Source organism: Frankliniella occidentalis, unplaced genomic scaffold, assembly GCF_000697945.3.
Source record: "Frankliniella occidentalis isolate FOCC.00 unplaced genomic scaffold, Focc_3.1 Scaffold379, whole genome shotgun sequence".
Taxonomy (NCBI): Eukaryota; Metazoa; Arthropoda; class Insecta; order Thysanoptera; family Thripidae; genus Frankliniella; species Frankliniella occidentalis.
Genome location: NW_026267502.1, coordinates 124,677 through 137,691, shown reverse-complemented (window position 1 = coordinate 137,691; position 13,015 = coordinate 124,677). Strand labels below are relative to the sequence as shown.

General features: G+C 44.7%; 1 protein-coding gene and 1 long non-coding RNA gene across 2 annotated transcripts; both read left to right on the top strand.

The window, feature by feature from the left end:
• Positions 1–2,666: 2,666 nt before the first annotated feature.
• On the top strand, positions 2,667–6,781 carry LOC127751207 (uncharacterized). The gene is made up of 3 exons (XR_008012022.1): positions 2,667–5,272; positions 5,346–6,575; positions 6,648–6,781. It is a non-coding gene; the product is annotated as an uncharacterized LOC127751207 (long non-coding RNA).
• A 247-nt stretch (positions 6,782–7,028) lies between these two features.
• Positions 7,029–11,652, top strand: LOC127751206 (uncharacterized). Its single transcript, XM_052274343.1, has one exon. The coding sequence runs from the start codon at positions 7,105–7,107 to the stop codon at positions 8,032–8,034; it is 930 nt and encodes a 309-aa protein (XP_052130303.1). The 5' UTR covers positions 7,029–7,104; the 3' UTR covers positions 8,035–11,652.
• Positions 11,653–13,015: the final 1,363 nt, after the last annotated feature.

Here is a 13,015-nt window from a genome sequence, read left to right as displayed (position 1 = left end):
AAAAAAGATTTTTAAACAACAGACTCCTACATTGTCTCAGTCGGAGTACATTCGGAGTACAGTCGGAGTACATTCGGAGTACTGCCGGAGAACAGTCGGATTACGCGGAGAACAGTCGGAGTACTCGGAGTACTCGGAGTACTCGGAGTACCCGAAGTACACCCGGAGTACCCGGAGTACACCCGGAGTACTCGGAGTACAACTGGAGTACTCGGAGTACGACCGGAGTACGTTCGGCCTTGTACGTACACAGGAGCCCTCCAGTCGTCCACCCCTCGTTTTAGTATGACTAGAACATTTCAATAAATAACTTGTTTTCGCCCCGACACTGCTCCACAGATGCCCAACCTCATAATGTAGAGTTCTAAATTAACCCCTCACCACATATTTTCTCATTAGGTCATTACAACAATATATAAACAAAAACAGCCTTGAAATCATTTTTCTTTAATTCAAAGCATATTGCTGGAAACTATAAAATAGAAAATTTTCTTTACTATGGTTAACAAAAAGAATTGTTAACGTTTAGATTAATTTTGTAGTAAATCTACCTTGCAACTTCTTTTTCTCTCTCCAGGTTACCCTGGCATTTACGGTATTGTTCACCGCGTTTGTGTGCATGGATATACTGAGACGGCCAGTTACCTCAATCCCAGCGCTCCTGCTGTCGGTCTCGCACGTTATTGTCGGCTACGCCATGCTGCAACTTGTCTTCCTGGTCCGCCACCCGGGGCTCTGGGCCCAGATGCGCGATCTGAGTCAACTGGTCGAGGCGATAGAGGCCGACCCGGGCGGCAAGGTGATTCTATTTAGCGGTTAAAGGGGCAGACCAGAACTATGTAAAACTAGGTAGATGTACGTCAGACCACGTCTCGCGTAACAGGCTTCGCCATATCTCACGAAACAGTGTTACGCTGCGACGCGCCTGGCACACACCTACCTAAGCCTGCGGCGCTGACACTCGAGCCGGTTTATGAGCAGAGTCTTAAATAGGCCTTTGTCCACAAAATTCACAAATTTTGTTCCTTGGGATTTTTTTTTTGACGAGTAACCCCGCCGCAGACCATCAAATACCTGAGAAAAAACATGTCAATGTTTTGGGGTCATTTCTGTGTGGAAATCGCCCTCTGGCGCCTAAACGGTTAGAGAAAGACCCAAACGGACGAAATTTTCGTTCAACGGTGATCCTACAGGAAGTTACAGTTAAAATTGCATGCACCTAGCGTGAACTGGTCTCGAGTTATCGTGATTGCAGACTAACAGACACACACACAGACAGACGCGAAAGTTTTTGATAATAACTGAAGTAATAGACTTCGCTAATCACTCAGCCAACAATCTTGCACTATATTATCTGACAATTTACTAAAAAAAAATAAGTCCAATTTCGTTATATTACTAGTGAATTATTTTAATTTTAGGTAGTATACTAAAACCACTGTGGCATTCTATAGTCCTAGTTCCGCCTAGGTTTTCATAACCAATAAAGGATTCCGGTAAATCTGAAATGCAGATGAACAGGGTACTCCGGGGCTCGGCTAGACCGAAAAGAGATGAACAAAAATCGTCGGGCGCGGGGAGAAGCGGGGTGCTGCCCCCACCCTGCCCCGCTCCTCCACGCGCCCGACGATTTTTGTTCATCTCTTTTCGGTCTAGCCGAGCCCCGGAGTACCCTGTGGGGAGAAGAAGAAAACGGAGATCGCTATGCTTTAACATGGTGAGTTCCGTTTTCTTGTTCCTCGCATTCTTCTGCATTTGAGCTTTACCGGAAGGCTTTATTGACGAAGGAATCTAGCGCACAATCTTCTTATATGAGGAAGTTGCCCAGTGTGGCGGAGCGTAGCGGGGAACCAAAACAAAGCAGAAAGCAACAAAAGAAAACTACGCTTTACATCTAGAAAGTAGTATTTGACAAGGTTTTAATCAATGTGCTGCCCTTATATACACCTATGCATTCACATAGCACTTCGAGAAAAGAACTTAATCCGCGATATGAAGTATTCCTTCTCGTAGGTTATGGTGCTTTGTTTTGTTTCCCGCTACGCTCCGCCACACTGGGCAACTTCCTCATAGAGAACAAGCTTACCCGTAGGTTCAGGCTGCCAAGACCATGAAAATGGGCCCGGATGTACATTCTGGCCTTGTTTCTTTGTTAAATGAGATGCATTGAAACAAAATGCACTCACCCATTGGTAATGGTCAGACACTAGGGCCCCCCAAAAAACGTTTCTGAGAAAATCCCAAAACGGTCAGCTTAAGTTGCCCCCTCCCCTTACGATGGCAATCTTAAGGGGGCAGACCTGTGAAATGTAAGAGTTTGCAAGATTCGTCACTTCATAAAAACCACACGACACATCGGGTTTAGATTAAGGATGTATTCGGAGCATAGATGGACGCTAATTGTGCCGCTGGCGCCAGTACGCTCACTCTCCAGCAACATGCCGATCTTCGCCTTCAACTGGAACGATGCAGTCCCTCTCGGTGTGCACGATTGCAGCGCAACAGATAGGTCTGCGACGGTCAAAAAAATTGCAAGTTACTCTTAAAAGATGCGTCTAGTGGTTGACCTCGGGGTTTTGCCAATTTCGAAATGGAAGTACTCGAAAAAAATCACAATGAACAAAACAAATTTTTCAATTTTTTCGTATTTCAGCTATATGATTTTTTTTCGAGTACTTCCATCTCGAAATTTGCAAAATCCCCAGGTCAGCCACCAGCGGCATTTTTAAACGAACCCGTTTGTACCACACGCACCGCGCGCGGGGGGCCAGAGCGTGATGTCGCCGCGACCATCTGTTGGAGTGCAATTCCACATTACCTCAGGACCACCAACAATCGACACTGTGCTGAAGGACCCGCCCCCCGCCCCTTTCTTGAGTTTACTCTAAACACAGAGCGAAATGAAGTAAATTTCTAGAATATTACAGCCACCAAGCTTTCTGGTGGTCAACCGAACTTTCTACGGTGCACATATTCATGCTATTACACCGACGACATAGTTTAAATCCAGGTACCAGGTGGTCAGTGCCTTGGGGTGCCGGTACGGCATACCATTTCATGCTGCAGGGGCCATGACGCAATATGTGCTGGCAGCATAGGCTAACTTACAACACTGTTACATCCCGTACAACTGAAAATGTTTACTTCTTTATAAACATTAGGATATATAATTTAGTTTTCATCATCAAGGGTTCGTTTCGCAGTTTATACGGAGTGTTAACGTTTTTAGACCGCCTTTCTGCTTTGACAAAGCTATCCAGCGGGCTTATGCAAACGACCTCGTGTGTGTCTGTGTGTCTGTCTGTCTGTTCCACTAGAACGAGATGTGCTAGAGACTTGAAATTTTCAGGGTATCTTAAGGTTCACTCCTAGAGAACGAAACGCCTACGGCAAATCCTGGCAACCACCCATAAGGGTGTGAATGGGGGTATCCAAGGTTCAAAAATTCTCCCAAAAAGTTCTTGTTTTTAATGTTCTTCAACGGGGTAACTCGTTAAAGTAGTCCTTAGACCGAAAATTTCGTCCGTTTCGCTCTATCTCTTATCGTTTAGGCGCTGTAGTGTCTTTTTTGACGAAAATAGACTAAAAATTGCCATAGTGAACAATACGATGTAGAAAAAGGCCTAAAAACCACAAAATAGGAAAGAAACTCTCCCCCCACCTCCAAAAAACGTTTTCTAAGCAGAAGGGTGGGTTGTAGTCGCAGTGCTTCACCGTTACCCTACATCCCTTTCTTGTGTCTACGGGGCAAACTCAATGACGACGGGTTTAAGCGGGCCGTAGGCGCGCTACATCATTCGACCATGTTCTTTAGCAAATCGCGTGACAGAAATTGTCGGGCCGCAGGCCTGACCATCGCCGCCGGCAGGCCAAGCACGCCCGGCCCCTGCCAAACGGAGTTGCCGGCGGAGCGAAGCGGAGCTGGCAACTTCGTTTGGCGGAAGGGCGGGCCTGCTTGTTAGGTTATGTAGGAACTTTTAAGGAAAGAACGCGTATTTGAGTGAATTTTGACGGCAAACCGGTTGTAAAACAAATCTGAGGACGGCCCAGCTTCATTTCTACCAGCGCGGCTCACAAACCATCAAAAAAACGAAATTAGTAAAATACGAAACTTCGTCAACTTGTGCTCTGCGCATGCGCCAGAGAAAACCGGGAATTTTTCCGGAAACAAACAGGGGACTTCCCGGGAAAATGTTTGCTGTGATCCGTTGCAGCACAATCGTGCACACCAAACAGATTGCATCTTCCAGTTATCCCCTAAAATAGTCCGAAAATTAGCAAGGATCCTTGCTTTCAACACACAGCTGTGGGTGGTCAACGCGAGACGGACCATCATGGTGCTGTGCACTGTGAGCATAACGTATAACGTGTTCTTCTTCACCCACGTTACCGCTGACGCGCTGTTTGCCGAAGAGCCTGTCGTGCCACTGTGGCCTTTCGTTCCCCACGCTGGCGCCTGGGGCACGCACTTAGGCCGACTCTTCTACGGTGCCTGCCTCGTCGCGTGGCTCCCACCCAGCGTGGTGTTCACCGTCACCCTGATCCTTGGGACCGCCGTCCCCGCCGGGCTGCACCACGCCTTGGCTCGGCGGCTTGATGACTCGGTCTCACCCAGCAGTGTTCGAGCCGTGGTCGCCAAGCACATGCGACTGCGGCAACTCGCGCAAGGCCTGACGGACTTTTACTCGACAAGGCTGGCGCACATTCAGGTCGCCTCCTTCTTCTATGCTGTCTTTGGCTTGATCAACGTAAGTTGTCCAGCAGCGATGGCAAGTATATGTAATATTTCGGTTTTAATAGCTAATTGTTTCATCATTTCACACATATGGTATACATATTGGTTAAGAGTGAACCATCGGAAAAATCCCAAGAAATTTTTTACAGTGTATTGAATCGGGTCACTTGAAATAAAGTAAACTCGGAGATTGAGCGCGCCCCGCTAGAGCCAACTGTCAAGTTCGCCACCCACCATAAGCGCGATCCGGCGCAAGAGCGAACGTCGCAGGAGCGAACGTCCGGACGCGCGAATTGTCGGAAGCGCGACCCGTCACAAGAGCGACAGCTGCGAGGCGCAGCTTTCTACGGCGAGACGGGCGAGATCGCGGCGTAGGTCGAGAGGGTCGGTCAGTCCTTTATAGTCGTCCCAGCCGAGGGGATCGGAGCCGAGTGGAGCCGAGCCGAGCCAGCGTCCCTTCACTTCCAGTCTGTCCGTTGCGAAGAGTAGCTGTTTTATTGTTGTTATTGTCGGTGCTATTTTATTTGATTGATCCATGTAAGTGCTCTGTTAATTATTGTTTGTGTATTAGTTGCTGTATTTGTGTATAATTTTTGTTTTTAACTTTCAGAATGAATTGCAAAGTTTGCCAAAAGACTTTTACCGAGATTTCTAACCTTCGACGACATGAGAGATCTACCCATTCTGACCAGCGAGAACATCAGTGCCGATTTTGTGACAAGCTTTTTACCAGACCACTTGACACAGCATATAACTGTTATCCACAAGGTTGTTTTAGTAAATGATAGGGAGAGAGAACAATATTTCAGGTGTAACAAGTGTGACAAGGGTTTTGGATTGACGTTAGTTCTGGGTTTTGTTCACGATAGCGCTGATCTCTCCTTCCAATGATTACTTGTTTTTGATTGTCGTTTCTCTTTCAGTGATTGAAGCAGTCGCAATCCGTTCTTTCAGGGCTAGGTGACAGGGGTAGAGTGGTGCGTTAATTATTATTTGCGGGATGAAATCTTAACTTGTTAAATCATGTGGAATTTGCTGTACTGGTATGTAGGGATGAAAGAGTGCTCTATATTATAATTCATTTTAATGGTATGTAGCCAACTATGGGATGTGTCATTACAATCATGACAGTGATATTGTTCATCAGTAGTCTGGGGTCCCTAAATATTCTCCGTTCTGTGTTTACATCATACTAATGAAAGTCATATCATACTGTTGAGTTCATGTTTTTAGTTTAGGGATTTGTAATGGTGACTGGGTTACTGGACTTTTCTTACAGTACCTTCAATAGCAGGTTGGATGTAATGCAATGTTTTGTCAGGTATGCAACCAAAACATTTTCTCACTCTGCTTGTTTACGGTTTTGTTTGGTTTGGTTTCTCATGTACTTTTGTCTTGGTTAATGGTATCGCCTGCAGGTTTTTCTGCAGGTTTTCATAACATTTAGCCTGGGCTGTTCATTTTGACTCAGCCTACTAACTTAAAATATTCATCATCATTACTGTTACCAAGTATCTTATCAAGTTATCTAATTTATCAGTTCTATCTAAGACTGTTATTGTATATACTATAAATTTTACCCTCTGGCTTATAAAATACTGCAAATTTAAATTACGTGTAACATTTTTCAGGAAAAATTTAATAAGGCACATGAAAAGTTCGCATGGAGAGGTTGATGTAAAGAAGAATGCTGGGAATGAGAAGGAAAATGAGAGGCTTGGTGAGAGGAATGCTATTGTAATTGATGAGATTGGACAGACAGAAGAGATTGGACAGATGGAAGAGACAGAGCAAGCAATTTATTTAAATTTTTAAGATGTGACAAGGTTTTTTCTTCAAAGTAAGTTTTCCTTTTGGATTTTTTTATGTTGTGTAACAAAATATTTTCTAATGTGCCCTCTTTTTTTTTTAGGAAAAGTTTGACAAAGCATGTGAAGAATAAGCGTAAGGATGGTGGTGAGGCAGGAGAAGTTTGAAGTTCTGTCAACACTGAAGGTCGGGCTGCAGAATTTTCCTTTGTATGTGCCTTGTGTGAATATGTAGGCCACTCTTATCTTTCTTTGACTTGTCATCTGACTGAAAAACATGACTATGACAATCAAGTTGAAAAGAAGAATTTTGTCTCAATGGAAGAGTTCAATGCATGGAAAGAGTGTATGGAGCAGAAAAAAATTTGTGAGTTTTGTGAATGAGCGTGGTGTGAGAAAGTTGGTGTCAGGAAAGAAATTTTATCTACAATGTCATAGGAGTGGGTTTCATGTGAGTCGTGGGAAAGGATTGCGGGAAGAGAAGCGAGGTGGAAGTTGTAAGATTGGTGCTACGTGCCCAGCAAGGATGGAAGTCCTATTGAAGAATGACAAAAAGTGGATATGACTTGGCACAAGAATTATTTTAGCCATGAGTGTGACATTCGTTTTATGAAACTAATTGCAACTGAAAGAGGGATGATTGCAACAAGACTGAGAAACCATGAATCCATTGACTCCATCCTTGACGACGTTAGGGAATCATTAGAAAGACCATCAGATTTTAAACGCCTTCACCTTTTGGAGAAACGAGACCTGTGGAATCTTTTAAGGACTGTTGAATTTAAATTGAGACATGCTCATACTAATGACTACACAAGTGTCGGAATTTTAGTTGAAAAGTTTAAGAAGAGGGGTGACAAGAATCCAGTATTGTTTTATAACCCCCAGGACCAGCCTTGTACTTGTGATGACCCGCAATGCTGCCTAACTGACTCTGATTTTATGTTAGTGATATCCACTCCATACCAAAGAGAAGAGCTGGCACCTTTTACTGATGACAAAGTTCTGATTGATAGCACGCATGGCACTAATGACTATGATTTTCAGTTGACAACTTTGGGCTCTGTAGACTCTGCAGGTGTTGGTGTTCCTGTGGCATACTGCATCAGTAATCATGTGACACAGGATTTCATCAAGCAATTTTTTCGAGTTCTTAAACCTAAGCTCACAAAATCATTGACTAGCACAAAAGTTTTTATGTCAGACATGGCAAGTGAGTTTTATAGTGCATGGAAAGAAGATTTTGGAGAAAGTGAGAATGTGTTTTATTGTACTTGGCATGTGGATCGCAGGTGGACAGAGAAGACAAAGGTAAAGGGTTTGGGCAAGCAGGCAGAAGTTTACAGAGCGTTGGTCACATTGAGAAATATTTTAGATAAAGAATTGTTTGAGATAGCAGCGGAAGGAATGAAGAATATGCTAGAAGAAGACATTGACACCAAACCGTTCATTCAATATCTAAACAAGTCGAGGGGGAAACGACTAAGGTAATCCGGCTGACAGCCGAAAGGTAATCCGGCAGGGGTAATCCGAGGAAATTCTAAAAAATCCGTGGTAATCCGGGGGAATTTTGGGGTGAGCCGGGAAAAATTTGCGGGTAATCCGGGGTAATCCTAGAGAAAAAGCAACGTAATCCGGAGGACCCTCCGGAGGTAATCCGGGTAATCTGTAATCCGGCTGACACAAAGTTTAACAGTCGTTTTCCCCTCGAAACAAGTACATCAGCTGCAAGGAGAAGTGGGCATATTGCTACAGTGGTGAGTTAGGATTAAGTACCAACATGTTAATGGAGTCGATGTTTAAAAAGCTCAAGTACAGCTACATGAAAGGGAAGAAGTTGAGACATTGATGAGTGTATGGATATTTTACTCAAATGGACAAAGAATGTGGCTTGTGAAAGGATAACAAGATTGTGCAAGGGTAATAATTCTTACCGACAAGGGCTTTTAAATGACAGACATAAATGGAGTTAGGACATAAGGAAAGAGGATATTGTTGAAATTGAAGATAATTTGGCTTGGCGTGTTCCATCTTCTCGACTAGGATTAGATAGCTTCTACACTGTGCAAAGAAAAGAAAATACTTGCTCTGGTTGTGAGCTCTTTTGCAACCATTGCAGTGTTTGTCATCATGAGTTTTCATGTAGCTGTCAGGATTATGTTCCACATGGCAACATGTGCAAACATATTCATGCACTTACTTCATCATTCATCGTGCATATTGACAATCCTGACAGGAGCTCAAATGAGAAGATCATGAGCAAAGTGTCTGCACTTTGTGAACTTGCTAATGATAATGGTTATATTGACAATGATATTTGAAATTTCTGGAACTTCTTCGGAAAGAGCTTGAAACTTCTGAACATGTCTCTCCCTCTGCTCCTCTCACTCCCTCTGCACCTCTCACTCCCTCTGCACCTCTCACTCCCTCTGCTCCTTGTACTCCCTCTCTCTGCCTTTCTCCTCTACTTCCTACCCCAACACCTCTCTTTCCTCCTACTCCTCGCTCTCCCCGTACTCCTTCAAGTTTTACTCCAAGAATGTCCCAAACGAACACTATAATAAAAAAGTTTCAACTCAGAGAAGATTAGTAAACAAGTTTCGATCAACCAAGAAAAAGCCATTGAAGAAAAAGAGAAATTTAGCCAAGCCAACATTTTATCAACAAGCCTCATATCTTACCAGTTTTGCTTTGGGTCCTGACCATGAGGTCACGAATGTCCATGCTCAGGACTTTGACCACAACTATAGCCAGATGGATTTGGATGACAATTACTGATGTGTGTGGTTTTTGTTCCCGCTATTCAAAATTTAACCTTTCAAAATTCCTTTTCAGATATACTAATATTTAACCTTTCCAAGTTCCTTTTCAGATGTTCTAATATTTAACCATACAAAATTTCTTTTCAGTTATTATTTTGAAATCGAAGGTATTACAAGTAAGCCATTTTTATACTCATTCCATTTCATTTGTATGCATTATCATGCATACCTTTTTTACTACATACTAAATACTATATTATTGTTACTTGGTACTATTTCTGCACCCTCAGTTGCCGTGAAGTTGCCTGGGCTTCACCCAGGCGACCTGGTTCTGGAGGTTGTAGGCGAGAATTTGTTTCCTTCTCGTCTAATCTATATTGTATTTAGTCATGTATTTTTATAACATAAATGTATTTGAAACATCTGTCCTCTCGCAGGTTCTCTCAGTAATACTTTTTTTATCCTATCCCTGTAGCAAAGAAGAAAATATGCCTTACTCAAAGTACTGCGGTGGTTGTAGTTAGTTTAAGGTTTTTTTTAAAATCGCGCTTGCGGCCGTCGCGCTTATGGCGGGTCGCGCTTGTGACAGTTCGCTCTTGTGAACGTCACCGTATTTTCATACGCCAATATTCGTCATCAAAGGGCTTGAACAATGGTGTTATTTTGTGCATCCGAGTATGACTGACACTAACTTTTGGTGTGGAATACTCCCGAGTTTAGTTTCTGAGTGCCCCAATTCAACACTTTGTGCCTACCTCTCACTTACGTACTAATTCGTACACCCAGGCCTGTACTAAAGACGTTCTAATTCGTACTAACAGCGTAATAACGCGTACTTATGTAAAAAAAATGTGTACATCGGGAAACACAATCAGAAACAATCATGAAACAATCACACACAATCGTAAACAATCACAGACAATCCGAAACAATCATGGTGGATTTCGTCTCGTGAGACCCGTTGCCTCACGGTGAGGCGGCCTCATTGACACCTGATGCCTCAGGCACGTTCCTATTTTCCTATGCAGCCGACGCATCGAACAAAACACAATCGGTCTTACATCGGCGCAAACAAATGAATGTCATGTATTGATTCAAATGGAAGCGGACTCCGGTTGCGGTTTTCAGTAAGTAAAGGGATAGAAAATATGAATGCGTCTTTTTTTTGCTAATAATTTACGATATCTTATACTACAAATATTACATAAGATCGACAAGAATACGTTGGTGACGTGAATTGTCAAAGAGGGTTCTCAAATAATAACCTTGCTTCACGACAATTATAGATTAAGAATATTTAGATATCTAACGGTTAAAGATATATCATACTCCCTTAACTGTATAACACACGATTGAAACAGTCAAAATATACTAGGTAGAGGTACGCCAGACCACGTCTCGCGTAACAGGCTTCGCGATATCTCACGAAACACTGTTACGCTGCGACGCGCCTGGCATACATCTACCTAGGCCTGCGGCGCTGACACCCGAGTCGGAAAAAGGCAGAGTCGTAGATAGGCCTTTGGCTCCCAGAGACACAAATTTTGACGAGTTACCCCACCAGAGATTGTCAAATATCTGAGAAACAACATTAAAATGGTTTGGGGTCATTTTCGTGTGGATATCGCCCTCTGGCGACTAAACGGTTAGAGATAGAGCCAAACGGACAAAATTTTGGCCCTATGGGCTCTACTTTGACGAATTACGTCTTAGAAAGATTTAAAAAAAATTAAAAATTAAAAGGAAGAGGCGCTGAAGAGCTCCTCGACGACCCTGGAGAGCTTCCGGGCGAGCCTCAGCACCAGAACGAGCCTAACCAGGACGAGCATCAGCACCAGAACGAGCCTCCACCGCATGCAGCTCAAGGGGCACCAGCTGACCAACAGCCGCCTGCTCCTCCTGCTGGTCGTGGCCGCGGTCGCGGTCAACGCCTTCCTGGTGTCGCTGCAGGCCCTGGGCGCGGTCGGGCTGTTCCGCGGCGCGCTGAATTGGACGACATGCTGGAGCAGGCCATCTTCCGGCGGCGGAACGCACCGCCACCTGCACCACCCCCTCCTCATGATGCGAATGCGGCGTTCTGTTGGCAGATAGGCTGCGGGTGTACCCGGTACCCGTGGCACAGCAACTGCAGGATAGGCTACTGCATCACTCGGCTGCGGACGGGGTGGAATTGATGCAGGAGTATGCGGCGCAGCAAGAATAGGAATTTAATTATGTGTCATTGTATCATTATTATTTATTTTGTTTACATTGAAAGATTATCCTGTGTAGCACATACAAGAACATAAGGATTTATTATAAGGATAAATATAATTTCATTGAAATAATACAAGTAAAAGAGGGTAGAGTACTTGTAGCCTCCCCCCCCCCCCCTTTCTAATCCAAATACAAGAAGCCCCACCCTTCAGTATGGCGTCCTCGACGTGGCTGGAAATGCCCCTAAGGGTTGCGGAGATGATCCCATTGCCATTGCACCTGGCCAGCCCCCCCCAAAAAGTCGACTAGGTGTTCCCCAATTCTACAACCGTCGTCAACCTCAACAATATCCTCAAAGTAGAAATTTGGTAGCTGATGCTCCCGGATTCCATCGATGATGGGCGACGCGGTGGGCAGGGGAATGATAAATGAGCGCGCAGCATCCTTCATGCATGACCCACTACCCACTGGTCAGGAATCTAGAACGGAATAGAATGTCAGAAAGTGAAGCATACCCCTGCATTTGAGCGCACAAAGTAATAAGTACTCACAGCAGAGTGAGTGCTAGCCTTTCTCCGGGTGGGATGTACCCCAACACGGGCCTCCTCTGCAATCTCGGAGACACCCGATCCAAAATCTCGCAGAACACGGCGGGCGTCATCCGAAAGTCTTTGAAGCACATCTCCGGGTCTTCCTCGAGCATGGTGCGGATGGTGGTGCGCCAGGCCCCATGGTCCATCCTGTTCCGCCAGGCAGGGCGCCGGAACCACCGTCGTAGACGAGGCTGTCGCTGCCGATGATACCTCATCAGTCGCAGCTCCAGCAAGTCTACCAGAAATGGATCTACAGCACCAAAGCCACATAGTTGGTTGTCATAGATGAGCGAAGTCAAACGCCCGGATGAAAGGTCCAGTTGTCCAAGCTTTACCCCCACCCCCTTTTTAGCCCGCCCTTCTGCTTTAAAAAAAAATTAAAGCGGGCTGATGCAACCGCTCTCGTGTCCGTCCGTCCGTCTGTCTGTCCGTCCGTCGTCCGTGTAAGAGGAAGGAGATGAGCTAGAGGTCTGAAAATTTCAGGGTATGTTATGGGTCACTCCTCGACAACGAAACGCCTGGTGCAAATCCTGGCAACCACCCCTGAGGGGGTGAAAGGGGGTAACAAAGAAATAGGGGTTGGCCCCAAAAGTAGAAAATCAATTATTTTTTTTGGTCCCATAAGTGGTAACTCGTGAAAGTAGAACCCTCCGGACTGAAATTTCGTCCGTTTGCCTCTACCTTGCACTGTTTGGGCGCTGGAGTGTTTTTTTCGACGAAAATACGGTGAAAATGACCACGTTGCACATGAAGACGTACAAGGAGGCGTCCAATCGTAAAATGTCAGAGAAAGTACCCCCCCAAAACAGCACATTCTGAGTCAGATGTCACCCTCCGATTTACCGCATCTTTAACCGTTTAGGAGCTAGAGGTAGATATTTTGAAAACAATTGCAAAAAGTCAAGTTTCAAGACTGTTTGG

Bases quoted from the DNA above. Each gene is read 5' to 3' on its own strand.
- LOC127751206 (XM_052274343.1), top strand. From the start codon at position 7,105: ATGACTTGGCACAAGAATTATTTTAGCCATGAGTGTGACATTCGTTTT.